General features: G+C 51.8%; 1 protein-coding gene across 6 annotated transcripts in view; it reads right to left on the bottom strand.

The window, feature by feature from the left end:
• DNAJB6 (DnaJ heat shock protein family (Hsp40) member B6) overlaps positions 1 to 22,348 on the bottom strand; it is a 68,978-nt gene that overhangs the window by 24,232 nt on the left and 22,398 nt on the right. For 5 of the 6 annotated variants that reach the window (XM_042976477.1, XM_042976509.1, XM_042976490.1 and 2 more), the window contains exons 2-6: positions 20,072 to 20,162; positions 17,698 to 17,807; positions 15,508 to 15,567; positions 14,559 to 14,669; positions 1,947 to 2,078 (exon numbers count right to left, since the gene is read on the bottom strand). In XM_042976477.1, coding sequence (XP_042832411.1) covers positions 1,947 to 2,078; positions 14,559 to 14,669; positions 15,508 to 15,567; positions 17,698 to 17,807; positions 20,072 to 20,136 — 478 coding nt within the window. In that variant the 5' untranslated portion in view covers positions 20,137 to 20,162. The remainder of the gene's footprint in view (positions 1 to 1,946; positions 2,079 to 14,558; positions 14,670 to 15,507; positions 15,568 to 17,697; positions 17,808 to 20,071; positions 20,163 to 22,348) is intronic. The other variant, XM_042976503.1, reaches the window with a different exon arrangement.

Here is a 22,348-nt window from a genome sequence, read left to right as displayed (position 1 = left end):
CGGTGCTCCTCCAGACCCCGGGGCGTGGGGCAGAGCCCTGCTCCCCTTCTGGAGTCCTACGCTTCCTCCTCTCCCTCTCCTTTACACGGCGCTCTGCGGGCGCACGGGCATCTCCCCCCCCGGTCAGAGGCCCCCAGCTGAGCACCACGCAGTGCGCGGGGGACCGGGACGGCGGTGTGCACGGTCGTGCTGCAGGGACGGTGCGGCTTCCCCAGCGGGGGTGCCCCCCCGACCTCCTCACCTTCTTGCGATGCGACCATGGGAGAGGAGACTGAGTTATCAAAAAGCTCAAGTAATTTTAGAAAGAACACTGCAAGTAGTTACGTGACAAAGCACGGACCCACACGTTTCGAGGACAACGTCCTCGATCATGGCCGTCACACCGCAGCTGAAAACCCCCGCCTTCCACAAGTCACACTCACGCGAACCCACGTCTCCTACTGAGACTGGTCTGCTGGTCTCTGGGGCTTACCACTTGTCCCACTTGGGAATGTCCCCATTAGACCGAACGCCCACACTCCCTAAACGCAGCTCTGCACAACGCTCCTGAGGGAAGGTCTCCGTCCACACGGGCCCCTCACCACACATTAGACACAGTTCCTTAAATGAAGGCCTATTCGATGATATTTTACACCAGCTTTGTTTGACTCTCCCTTAAACTTGAGCAAATGAACCTTCAGCATACTGCACGCCTGTACCGGCAGGGTCTGCTGGAGAGAGGCTGTCGACAGAAGCCCTCTGCATCCGTGTCCAAGAGAGCCAACGACCTCCCTGTTACCAGCACGGGCCTTGAAGGGAGGAACGTTTTGAGCTGCTTTGCAGGGAGCCTTCATAACAAGCACTGCCAACTCTAACCATGTAGCATTTGGAAGAAACATCAGAGAATCAAACACACAAGCGCCCCTCTGGTAAGAGGGCTATATGACCTTCAAAATACATAAATAAATAAAAGACCCTAATTTTTCAGGTAAACGTGTAATTGTTATCATGCCATGTGCACATTACTCAGATTGATGGGCTGCCTTTATTTGTTGTTAAGATTTCATTTTTCTAAGTAATCTCTACACCCAACACGGGGCTCGAACTCACAACCACGGAGATCAAGAATCTCACGCTCCTCTGACTGAGCCGGCCAGGCGCCCCTGATGCGCTGCCTTAAAATGGCCCCTCGGCCACTGTGTGTGGCAGAGCAATCCCACAACTGCAGCCCCTAGTGGATCCCCCTGAGCCATGGTCACTTGCAGACTTGGGGGGGGGGGGGGGGGGCTGTGTTAACACCTCCCCTCCCCCACCTTCTGATCCCATCAACCCGGACTCTTCTACGATCATCCCTATTGTTTTTACAGCTGCCAAGGAGGTTAGACAAAAAAAGGATCAGGCAGTTTGTCTTAGTGGGTTTTTTCAGTTATTTACTCAAATCAAGTAACTCGTTTTAACCAGGAGTTTCCTTAAATGTTGACCTTTAGAGGCGCCTGGGTGGCTCAGCGGGGTAAGTGTCGGACTCTTGATCTCGGCTCAGGTCATGCATGATCTCACAGTTCTTAGGTTTGAGCCCCACATCGGGTTCTGCACTGACAGTGTAGAGCCTGCTTGGGATTCTTTCTCCCTCTCACTCTGCTCTTTCCTCTCTCAAAATAAACAAACATGAAAAAAATTAAATAAATAGACATTGATCTGTAACAATAAGATCAGAAGTGGGTTTTCAGGGGCACCTGGGAGGCTCAGTCAGTTGAGCGACCATCTTCAGCTCAAGTCATGATCTCGTTGAGTTTGAGCCAGCCTGCCTTGGCTCCTCTGTCCTCTCTCTCTCTCTGCCCCTCCCCCACTCACACCTGCTCTCTCGAACCTAAATACTAAACAAAAAAAAACACAACGGCATTGACTGAAAGGGTTTATCAGCATTAATGTCTGTTCAGATATCAGAAATTAGATCAAAAACTTAATACCTGTATCCAAGGAAGAAAACCCTCCTCCAAATGACGGAAATCCACTGAAGGCAGAGAAAAACGACCCTGTGCCTTGGTTCCTGCTTCCACGGGGGCCTCTTCGACTCCCAAAAAAGTCCTCAAATGGGTCTTCTAAAAACAAACATAGTCACGTTTTATTTTTCCATGGGAGAGCTGCAATGAGGGGAAACGGTTTAATGCCTTAGAACACATTCTCGCCTCAGGAAGAAAAATCTCCACGAGAAGTTTTAACACAGCTCATCTGCAGAGCAACCAAAGTTCATCTAATAAACCAGCAGTTTTACGGACTCATTTAATTCAACTAAAGCTAGAATCCATTAGGAAATAACTAACTAGACTGCTGACGCAATCCCCGTATGTACAAATACAAAATTCGGGACCACTGATGTGTGCTTCAAACTCCGACAGGGAGAGGTTTTAACAGCCTCTGAGCGAGAGCCGCGAGGCTCTGTCCCCGCTGCCGCCACCTGCAAGGGAAAGACGGTTCCGCACGCAGGGAGCTGCACTCCACACAGCCTGGGCTGCCTTCCCCAACGTAATCCAGAGACAGAAACAAAAATCGATTATTCTCACATTTACATAACACAGACTGTTATACCAAGTGAGGCAAAACGTAACAGCTCCTGATTCTGGGCCACAGTGTTTAAGAATTCCATTTACTTTTCTGTAAGCCTGACGTCTCAAAAAAATTTAAGAAAGGATTAGTCAAAGTCAAACTTGAATAATGCACTTTACGAGAAAATTACTAATACAATAGAAAACGTACTGCTCTTAAAGATACCAAAATGCTCCTGAAAATAAGAACAGTCCATTTATTTTTGGTTCAGTCAATGAGCACTTACCAAAAACATAGGAATACAAACTTTCCTCTCTCTCTGTCTCTCCCCTGCTTTGCGCTCTCTCTCAAAAGTAAATAAATAAACGTTAAGGAAAAAAAAGAAAAAAATGCATTCCGGAGAAAAAGAAAAGTAACGCATTACAACCCCACAACTACAGAATCCGTACGGTGTAGGCGGCGCCTGGGTGGCTTAGTTGGTCCAACTTCGGCTCAGGTCACGATCTCGCGGTTCAAGAGTTCAAGCCCCACATCGGGCTCTGTCTGGGCTGACAGCTCAGAGCCTAGAGCCTGCTTGGGATTCTGTGTCTCCCTCTCTCTCTGCCCCTCCCCCACTCGTTCTCTTTCTCTCCCTCTCCCTCTCTCTGCCCCTCCCACTTGCACGTTGTATCTCTCTCAAAAATAAACATGAAAAATTTTTCAAAAACAAAAAAGAATCAGGATGGCATATTTTTTTTTTTTTTTTTTTTTTTTACAACCGGGCAAGAGTGACCAGAGCAGGGAGATTCATACACTGGAAGGGAGAGGACAGTCAATATGACAAGTCGACACACAATGAGCACTGGCCCCAAGCACAGATGGGGATCCACAATCCAACTCAAGTTCACAAACAAACGTGACCCGAGGGACGCAGCACGCCAAGGTCAACTCTGTCCACGGTCTGAAAAGATGGGACGCAGGGCCATGAGTGATCGTGAAGGGCTCGGCACGGCCGGCAGCTTGAAGCCAGCTCGGAACAGGGGCAAGGAGACGGCACACGCACAGACTCGGCCTCGAGACCGGAGTTGCTCGGCGCGAATCAGCTGGCCTGCTTTATCTAATGCTGCATGTATTAAGATGGGCCAGAAGGAAACATCTGGAGAAACTGGTTACCGGTGCCTTCCTGAAAGATCTAGAAAGGAGGTGCCAGAGGAAGAAGAAGAGCCCGTGTGCATCCCCGTGCAGAGACACGGTAACAGATCCCAAGTGCTTGTTGTTGGCAGGCCCCCCGGAACTGTCCTGTCAGAACTTCGCTCCCACGCTGCACGGCCAACGCTACCCTCTGCAAAGTTAAGTTTAAGGAAATCCCTTAAAACCTACTCTACAAACGGGGCTGGGCATACAGTCAGCCCATCAGAAGCACAAATGGAAGTGAATCACGAACTCTGTCTAAAACTAGTAACGTACTGTGAACTTCTCAGGAGGTTCATCCTATCAATGAAACCCAAGCGACCGATTTCCGGGTCCCTCCTTCCCTTAACCCCACGACCTACACACCCACGGTGCCAGATCTCCTGTCAGAGGTCCCTGGGGTCAACCCCCACACGGAGAAACAGAAACCTCACGAATGCAATTTCAACTCACGGTGCGGAAATTCTCACTCTCCCCTAAGAAGTAACCGCTAAGAACGGTTTTCACCTGAGCCGCGTGAGGCTCTGACGCCCCCGGACGACGCTCTGAGCAAGTTGGCCTCCCCGACACGCCAAGCCCGCACCTGCCCCGAGCCCCCCGCTGCCTAAAGCCCAGCTCGGCTGCGGCCTCCTGAGGTTCTCCGGGCAGCCAGCTGCGGCGAGGCTCCACCGCCACCGAGGACGTGCGTGGGCCCCGGGCTCGCGCTCTGAGCGAAAAGAAGCCCTGGATTAGAAAATCCTATTCCTCAGAAGCTACTTCAAAAGCTGGCTTACAAGTGTGAGCCAGGCCGGCGGCTCTTCAGTTTCCTTTTTCTTGCGTTTTTAGAAACTCTTATCGTGCTCAGCCTAAACGCGTTTCTTTAATTCGGGTCGTCGTTCTAGTCACTGAACTGTTAACACGGTCTCAAATATTAAACTTAACGCAAGTTTCACCCTCAAAACGAAAAGCCTCAGTTACGACCGTCGTGGTGACACCAGAAAACACACGCTTCCGGGTGTTGTCTTAACATCATGCTTACGTTGTTAAAAGCTGCCACTGTGAGGCTGGACAGACCTTTACGAAGACTCCTCACCACTGGCTGTGACCGGTCTGTACGTTTTCAAAAAGTGGTGAAGGAGTCTGTATCGCGACCTTTTGAAATCTTTGGCCCCCAAACTCAACACGCTGTTTTAAAACTGTTCAAACCAGTGACTCCGCTTCGGGGAAATCACTCCCCTGGAGTATGGAAATACCCCACTGCACGAAGAGAACTCAAAGCACCGATGACACGCTGAAAGTTGAAAACAACTAAATTTTCCCCAGGTGGAAGAAGCAAACAGCATTTTAGACGCACATTTAAGTGACCATCAAGTTCAGGCTTCAGGAAAAGGTACAGCAAGTAACAAGTCACAACTTAAACACGTGAAATGTCAACGGTGGGTTTTCAATCGTCTCGGTGGTGAGACCCACGTGGACTGCCTCCCCCTTTGGCCGCACCGATACTTCCCAAATTCATTCCTCCCTTGAGATTAAAAGGGACGAACGTTACATTCACGTTCCGGAAACACACCGCGACTCGGAAACTTAACACAAGGAAACTTCTGCCCGTGGGCACACGGGCCCCAGCAGCCCCCAGGCTGAGGACGCGGGGGGGAGGGACGCCGCCCCCGGGCCACGCACACGGGGTCCGAGCAGAACTTGGGAGGCCCGCACCACCCAGCTGCTGGCGGCCGACCGCCGACGGGAAGCCTTACCGGCCCCACGGTGGGCTGGACTCACGTGCTGCCTCTGCTGTCCGGGTTCCCTTCTGCCTTCCCTCCGTCGAGCAAGCGAGAAGGCACCCGACGTGGCGAGTCCCAAAGAGGAAATACATTTTCACCACCGCCATTTATCAAAACACCTCTACCCGAGTGGACCTGGTAGTTCCAAGCCGTGCCGGGGCCGGCGGACTCCCGGAGCCCAGCTCCGAACGCACGCCGACTGTCGGGACCTCCTTACCGTGTCCCGGAGGCCCGAGCCCGCATCATCTTACACGAGCCAACATCCCCCCCTTCCTGGCCTCTCTTACGCACCCTCGCCAGGCTGGGGAAGACGCCCGCTCCCGTCCCCGTGTTTGAGGATCCCATCGCCCTGGCCGGGGGCGGCTCGTCTTCAGGGACGCTCGGGAGAGCCAGGATGCCGTCGGGCAGAGTCACGACCGTGCTGCGATCTCTATTTGGAGATTAGGGGCCGTGACTTACTAAGACGAGCACGGGCATCGAGGGGACGGAGGGCGGGCTTGTGGGGTTAACTTGACATGTGGCGTGAAGGGGCCACAGGGGGCTCAGGAGTTCGGTCGAGCGGTATTCCGGCTGCGTCTCTATGGGTGCTTCTGGATTAAGACTAACGTTTAGATCGGTAGACCGAGCAAAGGTACTGGCCTCCCCCGTGTGTAGGGGTCTCAATCCGTCTGTGGAAGGGCTTGAGGGAACCAAGAGCCCCCCTCCCCCAGGCAGGAGAATCCCCCGGCCGGAGGGGGGTTCAACCGAACGCTGGCTCTTGCAGCCTGCCAGCCTCTGGATTCTGGCTCAGACGGCAGCCGTGCAAACCCTGAACTCGCCAGTCTCCGTAATCAAGTGAGCCAACCCCTTACGCTACAAGTCCGTCCCTCAGAGACGGACCAACAGTCAGAAACAAATACATCAACAGAGACCCGACCGGCTCTCACGCAGGTTTTCAGACAATGCAACTTGTATTTCTGATCATTCTACAGCTACCTTCAGGCAGGTGAGACCTAAATACCACGTGAGGCGGGTGCAGGTCCGAGGTGTGACCTACCCCCGCCACGCCAGGACTCTAGGCGCCGGGGGCCCCGGATGTGCATCAAACACCCCTTCTCAACCTCACAAGACCTCACCAGTGCCTCAGAAATACAAAACCAAATCCACGAAGAGGTCAGCGGTATTAGCAAGATACCAGTCAACGACAAAGTCACGAGGTCAAACTTAGGACAAGAAGTACACTTAAGTGAACTTAAGCTTTGTGGGAAAATTTAGCACCAAATACATATAAGCAAACGTTCACACGCATGAACACATAACAAACGTTTACACGCATGCACACGTGAACACATAACAAATGTCTGTGTGCTGGTGTACAGAAAAAGGTTTACACGCACACATACAACACGTGACAAATGCAAGCACGCACACAGGAACCCGTAGCCAGTGCTGACACGCACGCACACAGGAACGCTTACGTGTGTTCGTTCTTAAACACATGACGCCTGCTTCCACGTGTAAGCGCAGGAAAAATACCTGTGCGCATGCACAAACACATAAACACTGAGGAAATGTTCACACGCATGGATACGGAGAAAAAGCCTTAAGGAAACAAGTGTGACAGAGATTTAAGGCCATCCACTTTTCTTAAGTTTTACCAAGATTCAGTATCTGATAGATAACCACAAAACCTATCTGGAGAGACAAATCAAATAAATCCTTTAACGCCATGAACACCAGCACAGGAACAAACAACTAAGAACACCATGATTAACACCGCTCTTTTTTTTTTTTTTTTTTTTTTTTTTAATTTTATTTTTGAGACAGAGAGAGACAGAGCATGAACAGAGGAGGGTCAGAGAGGGAGGCAGACCACAGAATCCAAAACAGGCTCCAGGCTCCGAGCTGTGAGCACAGAGCCCGACCCCACGAACCGCATGATCGTGACCTGAGCCGAAGCCGGACGCTTAAGCGACTGAGCCACCAGGGCGCCCCCACGCCGCTCTTGCCCCGCCATCCTGAAGCGAGTGCTTCCAGCAGCACAAAACCCAAGCAAGAAGAGGCCTGCTCTACTAACGGCTTAAGGTACCAGCCGCTCCTTTCCACGCGGCCTCACACTATGGATTCCCCAGGCACACAGAAAAACGGGGGGGGGGGGGGGGGGAGCAAAACAAAACCTAAAAAAGATAATGGGCATTTCAAACAAGGAAAACCATCTACTCGGGGCGCCTGGGTGGCACAGCTGGTCAAGCATCCGACTCTTGATCTCAGCTCAGGTCACGATCTCAGTCTGAGTTCGAGCCCTTCATCGGGCTCTGCGCTCATGGCGTGGAGCCTGCTGGGGATTCTGACTCTCCTTCTCTCTGCCCCTCCCCTGCATGTGCAAGCTCACGCACGCTCTCCCCCCCCCACCTCAAAATAAAGAGATGACCTTAAATTTTTTTTCTTTTTTAAAGAAAAATCTATCTGCTCTAGAGGCGCCTGGGTGGCTCAGTCAGTTAAGCATCTGGCGCTTAATTTTGACTCAGGTCATGATCACACAATTCATGGGGTTCAAGCCCCAAGTCGGGCTCTGGGTTCACAGCACAGAGCCTGCTTGGGATTCTGTCTCCTTCTCTCTCTACCCCTCCCCTGCTTGCTCCCCCTGAAAAATAAACAAAATTTAAAAAAGAAAACAAAAACATCTACTCTAAACTATAGTTGCATCCTAAGTCCAAGTGAGCCAGAAAGGGACTTGTAAGAGGTCACCCAGCCAATCCCAACAACACGAGCTAAAATTAAAACACTCCTTTACTACAACTCAAAAACCTGTAAACGTCATTTTTTACAGATTCTGAAGTACAAAGCAACACATTCCTAAGGAATCTGAAACCAAGTGAAATGGGGACAAACGGACACCCAAGCCACGACGCCGCGCTGCACGGGGCCCTCGGGAGAACGGGTGCGGGGCGCCTCCCCGCTGCTTGCTCAGCACCCGGAGGGGCGGCCTGGCACTGAACAGGTGGCACGTATTCACCAGACGCATGGACGCCATACTTTTCAACTTTCCACGTAATTATTCTGTTACGGAATAGAATTTCTAGTTACATCCCAGGTGTGGCTGGAGCACTGTATTTTCTAAGAGTTGCAAGGATCTATCCAAGTCAGGGATCCAAACTACACATCCTGGACCGAAATCCTCTCATTTTAGACCCCAATACAGAGGCTTGGTGCTCCGTGAGAATACGGACTCCTTGCTTTAGAAGGGAGGGACGAGAAGGACAGCAGCATGTCTGGTCCTGCAGGTGTCCTTTCTGTCCCCCTCCTACAGGAATGACGCTCTTCTGCTGTCTTACTCCCTCCGACGGCCATGCCCGTCCCACCTCCCTACACACGTGAGGAAGCGGACGACGGACCTCTGCCCTCTGCCCGGACCTGCGGCCCCAGAGCGTCTTTCTCCAGCTTGCCAGGAAGAAGTGGTTCCCTTGACCACAGAACCCAACATTCCACACGGAACACACGATAAGCAAAACCTCCAAGGACTCTGGAAACTGACCCGAGCGAGGCCCAGAAACTAAATCAAAAGCTTAAGAACCAACTCGAGTGCAGGCGCTGGCTTCCCTTGGAAAATGACGCCGCACACAGAGGACCTGGCTGACCACGCGATTCAAACCCGGCGTGCAGAATCTCATTACAGGCCTCCACGCCCGCTGTGGGGTGGCCGGCGCCGCTGTGCTCCTGACCCAGGAAACAGGTCCCAGAATGACCTTTTCCAGAAGCCATTTCCTCCTCCCTCCTAGGGGGCATGGGTGAGGGAGGGGAGGGAGTCAGCGCATCAGCCGTCTTGAAACCATTAAGTGCGCACCAAAGAAAGGAGACGCCGAGGACGGCTAGCCCGGCGCCCACCCCCTCACTTGCCGGCAGAGTTTTACATCGCTCAACTACTTCCGAATGCCAGCTCCACAGCCCAAGAGCGAGAGTTGTCCGCTGCGCACAGAACGACAGCCGACAGCTCGCGTTCCATTCTCCAGGAAAACCTGCCCAAAGCACTCTCCCTCCCCACCAAGAGATGCGAGGAGGGGCCAAGGGGCAGCAACACTCCTGGATCCCCTCGCTCACGCAGGACCATGGGCTGGTTGGGGTTTGGAAAAGGCCTCTCGGTATCGCTGAAAACCGGTCTAACACGCGACGCACTCACGTGGATTTTTAAGTCTCGTTCCCTGTATTCCTTCCCCGTCGTGCGTGCCCAGGGACGCCAAGTGTGAAATCCCATCCCACGTGAACACGGAAGCACCGGCTCCTCTCCCGCCTGTGCACCTGAGTTCTGCTCTCTCCTAGCACGTCTCACTGCAAACTTCCCCTTCTTTCCCCTTCCAAGATTTTCTGCTTCTGCACCCACAGACAACTCTTCTTCAGGGAAGATTATGCCACAGGCTGGACTGTGGCCCCCCAAACGATGTGGGATCCCTAAGCCCCAGGCCCCGTGAGCGAGCGAGACCTTATTCACAAACAGGGTCTCTGCCGACGAGGCACTTAGGATGAGCTCATCAAGGTCGGTCCAGATCCAGTGTCGCTAGTGTCCCCATGAGGGGAAATCTGGACGGAAACACACCCACAGAGGGGGCGGGATGTGAAGACACAGGGGAAGACACCTACGTGCGAGGACCATCTGAGGCCACCAGAAGCCGCACGGAGGCCTGGAAGGCGGGCTCCCTCCCGGGACTGGCCTCAACTTCGGCCTCCGGGACCCAGGGCGTCAGTTCCTGTCTTCACCCCCCAGGCCTATGGAGTCACTCTGGCCCTCCCAGGGCCCAGTGGGCCGGAATGCTGGCTTCCGACTCTGAGAGACAGGATGCCTGGGAGAGCCACGCTACGGCTCCCGGGGCCCCACCTCGTCTGGTTTCCCTCACTACTCCCGGGGCCGCCGCTCCCCGACCGAGGACCAGCTCAGGCACCAGTAATGCGGACACATTTTATTGCAGACACACGTCCTGTGAGCCCAGCCCCGCGAGCGAGCGCGGCCCCCGCTCATTGCTGCACAGGCAGTGCCTCCGGCTCTGGCCCTTCGTCCTCGCTCAGCAGCTCCTCACTCTCCTCGCTGAGCTCCTCCACGTCCCACGGACTCGCCTCATCCTCACTGGAGGCGGACTCGAGCTCCTCGCTCGGGAGCTCGCCCCAGCCCCAGCTACGGCCCTCACTGGGCTCGTCGTCGCTACAGACGTCAAGCTCCTCGCTACAGATCACATCCGACACCTCGCTGTCCTCTTCACTCGGGGCGTCTTCCGCCGAGTCCTCAAACCCGGGCTCCAGCTCCTCGCTCGCCACCTCCTCGAGCCCTGGGGAGCAAGACGAGGGCTCACGATGCTCAGTCCGGACCCGGTCCGGGACCGTCGGCTGTCGCCCTCCCCGGGGCAAGTGAGTCCGCTCCCCTCCGCGACGCCCTCGCCCTCCCCGGGGCGAGCCCACCCCTCCCCTCCACGAGCCCACACCCCCCGAGCCGACGGGCTATCTCCTCCTTCCACCGCTACACCCGTTTTTTCTTTCACGAGGCTTAAGAGATCGGCGCCATCGTGAAGGAAAAGGCCCTCTGGAAGTGGTTTTAGGTGGCTTTGGCTTTCCAACGTAAGAAAACGAGCCCATAAAATGTCGAGTGATACCCGGACGTTTCCTCCAAACCCACTCGGGCCAGGGCTCTGAGGACTAAATGACACCAACAGCGTTTACCTGTCCGCCTCAGAATGCCGAGTAGTGGTGTTCTGCAATAATAGACAACCACCGGCTCCCCCTCACTCAAATTCAGGCCATCCCTTCCAATTTACATTCGGACAGAGCTCAGCACTCGGGGAAGGATGTGAACACATTCAGCTGCCCGCGAAGGTACGGCTGGTCGGGGTGAGGGCGCTCCTGTGGGGGGCGGCTGCTGTCACGGGGACTTCATCAGCCAGGCCCAGGCCCCAGCCCTCTGCCATAACGTGACGACCGTCACTGGCCGGTCCGTCGGCACGGGACTGCCTGCAGTCTGTCCGATACCCTTCACACCTCACACTTTTCCATGGGTCTCTGGTTCTTTGAGCTCTTGTCCCCTTTCATTTAGGGAGCCTGTCAGACATGGAATTTGATGCACTGATACTCGCGTGAGACACACACGTCTGATTCTGAGCTACTCTTCTCAGAAGGCAGAACAGGAGAGGAAAAAGAACCGGGTGAAAAATCAGGACTAAAAAATCACGTGCTACGACCAACGGACGTCACGACAGCCCCGGGTAAGTGGGATGGGGCCGCCGCTTAACATCAACTGAACCACTGCTACGGCAGAAACCCCCAGCCCTGCATTCGGATCTAGGCTACACGTACCGCCAGCAGGCTGTACCGTTACTTCGTACATGTAGTAGCCGTGGAGAAGTTTCTGTTCCTGTGTGCAAATCCTTAGCGCCTGAAAATGGAAGTCACCTAGAACACCTATGAGAACAGATTGAAGAAGCATCACTGACACGCGAATCGTGGAAAATGTACAGGAAATGCCTACCATTAAATTTGAACGTCTTGGTGTCTAAAACAGAGGGCCCAAGAGTCTAGAATCACAGTAAGACTAGTTATCTCTTAAACAGGACTGAGTCCAAAAGAAGAAATTCCCACCAAAATGTGCTTTGTGTCCACAATCTCAGTGAAAATACACATGCACGTAAAACTTTCTATACATACACGTATCTCACAATTTAGAAGGTGTGAACATCGGGTATAAACAACTTACAGCCGGTGGGAAGGCAAGCTGGTGCAGCCACTCTGGAAAACAGTAGGAAGCTTCCTCAAAAAACTAAAAATAGAACTTCCCTACGACCCAGCAATGGCACTACTAGGCGTTTATCCACGGGATACAGGTGGTGTTTCGAAGGGACACATGCACCCCCATGTTTATAGCAGCACTATTGACAACAGCCAAAGGATGGAAAGAGCCCAAATGTCCATCGACGGATGAATAGGTAAAGATGTGGTTTATACATACAATGAAATATTACTTGGCACTGAGAAAGAATGAAACCTTGCCAACTGCAATAACATGGATGGAACTGGAGGATATTATACTGAGCGAAATTAGTCAGAGAAAGACAAACATCATATGACTTCACTCATATGAGGACTTTAAGACACAGAACAGATGAACATAAGGGAAGCAAAAATAATATAAAACCAGGAAGAGGACAATACATAAGAGACTCTTAAATATGGAGAACAAACAGGGTTGCTGGAGGGGTTGTGGGAGGGGGATGGACTAAACGGGCAAGGGGCATTAAGGAATCTACTCCTGAAATCACTGTTGCACTATGTGCTAATTTGGACGGAAATTAAAAAAATAAATAAAAAAAAATTAAACACACACACACACAAACCAACTTACAGTGGGTAAAAGCTATATGTTACTTCCTCATTTACATCTCATTATCCTCACTACACCTTCTTTGCTCTAGAAAGAACTGCCCGATGAAAATCACTTTGAATGAGGAAGCCTGGCCTGTCAGACTATTTTCCTAATGAAAACAAAATCTGGCTCCAATTCAATCCCTAAGGGACCCTTCCGCCAAAACAACTCCTGGAAGGTATCACGCATGTAGCAGATGCCTGGCCTCCGGCTCGGAGAGGTCAGCCTGCGCTGCTGCCCCCGCTGCCGATGTGCAGTGGGGCCGAAACCCTCGATGGCAGGCAGGAGATCCTCACTCGGCCACCAGAAGAGTCACGCCATCCAAACACGGGATTTCACCCAACACAACCCGGCACCCCCCAAAACAACACGCGAAGTTCACTAAAGGCTGTAACGAGACACAAAGGTAATCTTATCGCAGGAAAGATCATTGAACCCTCGGTGTTTTTCTTACAGTGACATTTCCTAAATACATGAAGGCCAATTAACAGACACTACAGATAAGGTTAGATCTCGTCCATTAATAAGGAGACTTCCTGATAATTCGCTTACCTTTCCGGGAGCAATGTCAAAGCAAGTCTTCAAAAAGACCACAATCACCTTTTCACCCCCAACTTGGGACACCCACTGCTTAGCCTTCGTCACGACATGTGTGGATGAAAAAGGGAATATGTGCTGAGGTGTATCATCCTACCCACCTCCCTCCGTAAGCTACAGTCTTCAAATCGGGCCACACCCCAGTAAAAAACAAGGCAACTCTCTGTGAATCCCCATCGGAAATAAACTGAAGGGCCGCACCGTTTAAAAGGCCAGATACCCACCAGGTACGGCAGGAAATTAATTACTCTTCTCTGGGCCTATGATGGGCAAGGGTCCACTGCTTCTCCCCCGTTATCTGCAGACAGAACCGGTCTTGCTGTGTCCCTCCTGAGGGTCGCAGCTGGTGTTGGGACTCTCCCAACAGGCTCCAGGCAACAAAGGGCAGAAACACGGGCTACGTGTCCCCCACCGTAAGCCGAGACAGAAATGGGTGCGGCCGCACCGGGGGAGCTCTGGCCACCCAAGTTCCCCAGCACCCAGGGCAGCTCCGACGGCGCCCGCTCCCCACCCCGCCCGCATCTGAGCCACATGCGAACAGCCGGCATCGGACTCAGCGCGTCTAGGTGCAGGTGAAGGGAAAATCCATCGTGCAATGCAACAGCAGCTGGGACAGCATGGTCTCCCGTGGCCAAAACTCCCCCCGGCGGGAGATCTGCAGGGCATCGCCCTAGAGATGTCCTTCTTATTTACAAACCGTGAACTGAACAGTCACGATGCGCCACACACAATCAGAGAAACAAACAGGTGGAGAGATCCGAGGTCTTCTGAACATCTGCTACGATGCCCAGCATCTCCATCCAGAACTCAGGGCAAATTCACACAGAAGCAAGTGCTCAACAGCAAAGAGCGCCACCCGCCAAGACCGCAGCACCTACATCCTGGCCACCGTCTGAACGAGGGAAAAAGGAAGTTAATTAGGACTATCCGGATCGAAGAAAAGGAGCACGTTAAAACCTTTATTACTTTCGTGTGCAAGGTACTCATTCAAGATCACCTTCCGGAGAGGAGGGAAGGGGTTCGGGAACCCCCTCCGCTGCTTCAACGCAGGCGAGCAACAGGGAGCCACGTGTGGAAACGGGAAAGGTGAGTCCGCCTCAGTCACAGACACACCCACCAAACAGCGAACTTACCGAAGAAGTCGAATGAAAACGGGTCCCTTCCACCGAAAAATTCCCTGAAGACGTCATCTGGGTTCCGGAATGTGAAGCCAAAATCAAACGGATGGTCAAAGTGAACTCCACCTACGATGGTACAGCATTACGGCATTTAGTTGGTACATTCCTGCGTTTAGTAGGCCAACAGTTCTGTCTACAGAGGATTCTACACCACGACCCGAAGAAAAAACGGCAAAGGCTCCTACACCTAGGGCTCTGCTTCGCAGCCAGAGCCGTGCCTGAACAGAGACCACCTGGGGCTGGCGGGGACAAGCCAGGGGAGGCTTCCCACCCCTCACGGTCATGGTCACGGCAGCAGGGGTGCTAGCACTTTCCCACCATGTCTGCAACCGCCATCCGTACGTAGGAAACGTGGCTTCATCTTCTGTGCGGACGGACCATCGTGTAAACCACGCACAGAAGCACACTCGTTCACGCTCCTCAAGTGGGACGTGTGCTTGGTGGGCAGTGCTATTCTCGAAGAGGCCACCGACCGTGGTGCTGACGGCGGGCAGGTCCCTGCTAGGACCTCTCATCACACACACGCCCCCGAGTGAGGCCCACCCACCACAGGCAGTCAGGTCTGCCAGTACAATCAGCTTGGTCAGGTAAGAGTTTTTAAGGTCTTCTGACAAAATATCAGGTACTGATCCGGGAGTAAGAACTCACAAAATACTCTAGTAGGTTATACGGATTCCGGATCTACAGAAAGTACCACGATCGGCATACACTTTGTAGCCGAACGCAAGGGTTTCCAGGCAGCCCATCTCCACAAGTCAGCCCACTTTCCAGGCCACATCTGTGTTTCCAGAAACACAGCCTGTCCAAGAAAACGGACAAACCCGACCCCTTGTCTAGACCCTTCGTTGCCAGATGGCCTCCTCCGCTCACTGAAAAGCCAAGACAAAAATCAACATTTACATACCTCCACCTCCGCCATTTAATCCTTCTTTGCCGTATTTGTCATAGATGTCTCGTTTTTTAGCTACAGATTAGAAAGGAGAGTCAGGAAAGACCAAGTTCTTTTCCCTCAAAGTTCAAATAAAGCCTTTACAAAGTTGAACATCAAGGAACCAATGAGTTTTCAAGGTTTTGCAATTAGTTTTAAGGAGTTAGGCCTCCATTACTTTAAATAAAAAGGGAAAGAGGGGGGGTGCCTGGGTGGCTCAGCCGGTTAAGCGGCCAACTTCGGCTCAGGTCATGATCTCGCGGTCTGTGAGTTCGAGCCCCGCGTCGGGCTCTGTGCTGACAGCTCAGAGCCTGGAGCCTGCTTCAGATTCTGTGTCTCCCTCTTCCTGACCCTCCCCCGTTCATGCTTTGTCTCTCTCTGTCTCAAAAATAAATAAACGTTAAAAAAAAAAAAAAATTTAAAAAAAAAAAGGGAAAGAGGGAAAATCTAAGTACATCTCCCTAAAAGCCCCCAAAAATTAAATAGTAAAAATTAAGTAGTAATCACTTTTTAAGTTTAAAAAGTGGTATTTTTTCCACGCTACTGTGCACAGTGTGTGTTCATGCGTACATGAAAGTCACACTAAAGGGGGCAAAACAGAAGAGACTCACAAATATGGAGAACAAACAGAGGGTTGCTGGAGGGGGTGGGGGGGAGGGGCTAAATGGGTCAGAGGCACTAAGGAATCTACTCCTGAAATCATTGTTGCACTGTATGCTAACTAACTTGGATGTAAATTTTAGAAGATAAAAAATAAAATAAATTTTTCAAAACCACACCACAAGTTCTGCAACTATTCCAACTCTACCAGTGCACATTCTCCCGAAAAACTAGGACAGGGCCTTGGTGGGGCAGCAAATAGAGGTACTGGAGCCAGAGAAAGAGCCGACCCGAATTCATGTCCTTGAAAGGACAACAGCCCAAGCCTGAGAGTGTTCTACTGTCTTGTCCTCTCACCATTTACCTTCTAGAATAAACAACTACACTGCAGCCCTGTTTAAACAGGTCACTTCCTTTTGATACACCAGGTTTTCCGCCCAAACCATCACGTTCTACCAAACCGTGTGGTAAAATAACAGGAGTTATGGGGGCGCCTGGGTGGCTCAGTCGGTTAAGCATCCGACTTCAGCTCAGGTCATAATCTCCTGGTTTGTGAGTTCAAGCCTCCCGTCGGGTGAGCTGGAGCCCCGCTCCAGGTTCCAGTCTCTCTCCGTCTCTCTCTCTGCCCCTCACTCACTTGTGTGCGCATTCTCTCTCCCTCTCAAATAAATAAAACCGGAAAGAAAAAAAACAGGTTATGGGGAAAACGGGTGTACAAGCAAACCACTTAAAGCCAGTTGATGGTAACCAAGTTCTAAGAAGAATGGGATCCAGGGGCATCTGGGTGGCTTAGTTGAGCGTCCAACTCTTGAATTTGGCTCAGGTTGTAATCCCAGGGTCGTGGGATCAAGCCTCTCTATCCCCGTTTGAGATTTTCTCTCTGCGCCCCTGCCCTGCTCATGCAGGCACCCAATTCTCTCTCAAAATAAACAAATAAAAATAAACATGGGGGGGGGGGGGTGGGGAGAACGGGAACTTTCTGTGCAAAGGTAACTTCTGGGCTTGGGATAAAACACCGGGCACTTCCTTTACAATAGAAGAGGTACTGACAGATACAAGGCTGACTTCCTCAACACTCCACCACTCTAGCCCTGGGGCGGGGAAGGCGCGGGCCGAGCTCTGAAGTCTAACTCAGCTGGGCGCGCAGTTCCTGGCTTCCTGACACCAAGAAGTCCTTCCAAGCAGTAAAACCCAGCACACGAGCCCACTGGCCAGGTATGTGTAAGCAGGACAACGGAGATGAGCGGTCACGGCGCCACCGACGGAGAGTGGTCACAGCCACCGCCATGCAATGACCCAGATGGATTCCTGTGCCCCAATCTGTCCTGTCAGTCCTCAGACCAGGGTGTCAGTACTGTTTAAAATAGCCACCCTGAGAGAAAGTGCTAGAAGCCAGGGTGCTCCCCAGCACTCACGGGTAACTGTATCAAGTGTCTGCCAGGAGCAGGAGTCGAAGCTTCACAAGAAAAGGAGGCAACTTCCATTCTCAGTGCCCACACCTCGGCCGCCCAGATCCACATTCTGCTAGCCCCGGGGAGAAGCCAAACCCTGGGTAGGTTCACTCACCGTCCGATAACACCTCATACGCCTCAGCCACTTGTTTGAATTTTCTCTCTGCTTCTTCTTTATTCTCAGGGTTTTTATCTGGATGCCACTTCAGTGCCAGTTTCCGGTACCTTGAAAAGAATAAAAAGGGCACCGGTCACATCCACGTGCAGAAACCCAATGGCTGGGAAACATAAGTAAGGCGGAAACTGGCTTCAGAGGTGTAAACCTGGGCAACTGCTATCGATTTCAATTGTAAAATCTTCCTTTCCCCGAGCATGAAATAAGCAAGTTCTCAATCCAGATAGCATGAATACAAACCAACCTCTAGAGAGACGTTAACGCTAAGATGTTTGAGTGTGAACTCGTGGTCGTGCAGCTGAGAAAGCACAGAACAGAGGAAGAAGGCAGCCTCGTTCGCAGGGCAGGAAGAGCCCCCCCGCCTCGCATGTCGGTGTGACAGATGCTGGCACTGCTCACAGAGCCGCCCCATTCTGGATTCAAGATTCACCGAAGGTCCCACTTAACAGTAATAACTATATGCTTTTGGAATACAAAGAAAAAAACTCCTCTCCTCTTAAACATAAGCACCACATATGGGAGGAAGGGGGTGCCCCTCAAAATCTAAAACTAGACTAAGAACCAGAGAGTCCTAGCACTTGGCAAGCTGTGAACGTAAGGCTGCTGCGGCTCAATTTAATCGCAGCATTTTAATCAAAAATCTTGGCTTGAACTTCCTAAGATCGAGTTAATGCTGGGCTCTACTCCTTCTCACTGCAGACCTAAACATGTAGTAGCAGACCAAGGGCCCTGAAGCACTACAAACCTTGGTAGAAAATGACAGACCGTGTGAAAGACGGAGAACGGTCACTTTGCACAGGGTGTAGTCCTGGGAACACAAAGACACGAGAAGAGACTCCAGTGTTTCATGGGTGTGTTTTGAAAGACTACGCCATGTTTTTAGACTCAAGGCCTGATACATGAAGTGTAAAGAACATCCAATGTCTTTCAGTGTTGGCCTGGAGACTGACGTCCGGCTGTACACCAGTAAGCGAGCGCCAAGGACACACGGCCTGTGACACAAACACAGGTAAGACTGTAGGTCTCCCCGGAGAAATGCGCAGGGAGGGGACAGCCACCTACAATCACCCCTCAAACAAAAGTTTCTCCGGTCACCGCACAAGATCAAAGCCTACAGTCCACAAAACGGACTACGAACACGCACCAGCCATGGATGCAGTTTCGCTCACTTAAAGTAAGTAAGGCTGCATCTAGTCTAAGTCAGCATTCAACTGCGCACTTAATGGGAAAATCTTCTTCCATTTAACGATGGCATTTTCTAAGTTCACACTTCAAAGCCACCCTGAAGACAACGGCCGGCCCACGTTCTCCTAAGAAACCAAACCAATCCCCTTCCTGACCGTGTTTAGCATAACGTGGGCATGTTTCTCCATCAGTTAGTGGAAATACTATTTACATATTATGTTTATTCAAGAAGAGTGCAATTAACTGGCGACTGCTGTCTGTGAGCTGTGAGCCGGCAGACGTGAGGGGCCCCACGGGTGACACAGCTCAAAGGCACTTCCTGGGCCCTCCTACTCAAGTTGCTTGGCTGTGGTTTGACACAGGGCAGGCCCATCACAGGAGTCAAGCTGCTATGTTTAACATTTTCACGTGAACGATTTATTCAAGTACCCTGAATTTCCTTCTGCAGACCCACTAAGCCTAGTAGCGTAGACTCGTGTGTGAATAAAAACGCCAGTCCCTTAACAAACTGAAACAGTTCCAGGCTTAGTTTTTAGTCTCTCTAGCTCTGCTAAAATGTAACTTTTTGCTACACATTAAGGTCAAACGAATTAAAGACCCAGTTCACCTTGAGTGCCACCTGTGGCCTCCACCTTGCCCCCGCCGTGGGCCAGCCCTGGTCACAAAGGCCTAGAAGGCCAGCAGGGGCGCAGCACTCAATCTGGCTCTAACGGTACAGGCCGGGGCCGGCGACAGGGATCCTGAACAGCTACTACCCTGAGGAGGTCACAGCACCGCACTCTAAGAGTGCGAAGTGCCAGGTCAGCTCCGTTCCACAGTCAATGTCAAAACTGCCTGGGATTATTTCGCATCCTCAGTTAAATGTCTGATCTGCTTTCAGCAGCAACAGAATCCACTGTCCCAAGGCAAAGTAACAGAGGAAACCAAGTGAGCTTCTCATCCCTCAATGCCAAGTGGCAGGCTGGGCCTAGTCTGAGGCGGCGAAGGTTAGTTTCACTGCCTTGTCTGAAGATAAAGTGTAACAGCAGCATTCTAAAGCGGTTCTACCACATGAAGCGCCACTTCAGGAGACAAAAAGTTACGCTGCCCAAGTGCACAGATTCATTACTGCATAAATACAGTTACTTACGCCTTTTTAATATCCTCAGCTGAGGCATGTCTCTGCACGCCTAGAACTTCATAGTAATCCACCATGTTTTAACAGGCTGTTGGAGTGAGTCCTGCAATTAGAAATCCACGGTCAGTGACATGACTGCCAAGGTTGGGTTCATCATGGGGGTAGGAGCAGAGCAGGAGAGGGAGGGTAGGTCACCTCACCTGAGCACTAACCACTAGCCTGTCAGGCTGGGCCCTCATCCGGGAACAGATTCCAAGATTTGTGCCCTAGACCCTTCTCAATATAGAATAAAAGCTCTGAAATAGCCTAATAATAGCCTAAACTAAATAAAACTAACAGGTGACTCTGAGGCAGGCACTCAGTGCCCACTTGACCACCAGCTGACAGGCCTTCTGTGAGTATCTTGTTTTCCTGACACGGGCCCTGCTCTGGGAGCTTCGGTTACTTCGGCCACCCCTTCATCCAGTGCGTTCCCGTGCCAGGCGTTGGGCAAGACTGCACAGCCACCAGGACGAACACGCTGTCCCCGCCCTGAGCAGACACAACGTGGGAACCACACAATGACACCTCCTACGGCTTGTGGCTGTCACTGGGGACGAGCTAAAGCACGCCCCCAGAGTCCCTGGGAAAGGAAAAGGAAAGGTCTCTGACAACAGAGCTATTACTGTTAACTTTACCCTGTGGCTTCATCCTCCCACCGGCTCTCCCTACGGATTAGACCTTCAGTGGAAAACTAGCAGCAGCAATTTGCTTCAGTGGCTTCTGTCACTTCACAGGGCAGGACAATGAAAATCCATCCTATTCCTACCATTGCTAACAAGGCTTGGCCTCGGGTGCCACAGACCGACTACACGTATGTGAGATCGGGCGCTTGGGTGGCTCAGTCGGTAGACCGTCCGGCTTCAGCTCAGGTCATGACCTCACAGTTTGTGGGTTCGAGCCCCACGTCGGGCTCTGTGCGGACAGCTCAGAGCCTGGAGCCTGCTTTGGATTCTGTGTCTCCTCTCTCTCTGCCTCTCCCCTGCTTGCGCTCTCCCTCTCTCTCAAAAATAAACATTAAAAAAAATTAAGAGGCGAGATCTAACGGATTTACTTCTTTTACTTTGATTGGCTAAAAGCACTTCATTCAACTAATGACCAAGAACTTACAAACAGCAGGCCTATCCCTGGATGGTACACAGGAACTTCACCCAGTGGAGCAAGGCCCTCACTCAGGCTACTCCGCCTACAACTGAAGCTGGGCTTTCTGTGCCGCCCCCCACCCCCCGCCAGAAACTGTACCATCAGACTTCAGAGAGAGACGTTCGGACTGGAAGCAAGCACATGCCATCACAGTCTTAAGGCCACAGTGCTGGGGCACGACGACGGCCGGGTTAAATGATGCCAAGCGAGAAATTACGCCATTTCCCCAAAACAAGACACCTGCACAGGTGTCTCCCACATTTGGGGAGCGACCGTGGTAAAAAGGTCCAGTGTTACATCACGACTCGGCACCTGTGTGCATGCCAAGCCCTTTACAAAGAAAGTCTACATATAAAGGGTCAGGAAGGAGCACGTAAGAACTACGTGTTACTAGTCCAGGAGCGTGACACAAAGAACAGCTCAAAAATACCCCAGGATGGGGCACCTGGGAGGCTCAGTGACCGGGCGTCCGACTCTTGACCCGGACTCAGGTCACAATCTCACCATCTGAGAGTTGGAGCCCCTCAAAAGCTTTGCGCTGACAGTGCAGAGCCTGCTTGGGATTCTCTCCCCCTCCCCTGCTCGCACGCTCTCACGAAGCAAGCTTAAAAAAACTTTTTAAAAAGTACCACAGGGTGACCTGAAACAGATCCCCCATCACCTTGGAATACCTAGAAATGTTAAAGTCCAGCAAAGACATTTTGAAAAAAGCTGAGCTCCCAGAAGTGGTGATCCTGACACGGCGGAGGGGTGCCCTGTTTTCAGGATAGGTCTTGCTTTTGAGGCACAGGAAGCCAGAGGATGCAAGGGAGAACCCCCCCACCCATACCGTGGCTCTCAAAAGGCCATAATTACAACAGAGTGGGGAAGAGAAACCCTCCAACGAACTTCAGAGAAGAGCCCTGTCCCCCCAGCAGCTGGAATCCTGAAGGCTCAGTCAGAGGTACAGAATGGAATCTCATTACCTTCCTTATCCTGCAATGACCCACACTCTTCAAAATTACTAAACATTACCCTAGGATGGTGAAGCAAACAAAGGCGCCCTGCAGAAAAAAGTATCTCTACAACCGAAGTCACAAAGATTCCAGCTGAAAACATAACTCCTGC

This window comes from Panthera tigris, chromosome A2 (genome assembly GCF_018350195.1).
Source record: "Panthera tigris isolate Pti1 chromosome A2, P.tigris_Pti1_mat1.1, whole genome shotgun sequence".
NCBI lineage: Eukaryota > Metazoa > Chordata > Mammalia > Carnivora > Felidae > Panthera > Panthera tigris.
The sequence above is the reverse complement of the archived record's forward strand: the minus strand, read 5'-3'. Positions and strand labels throughout refer to the sequence as shown.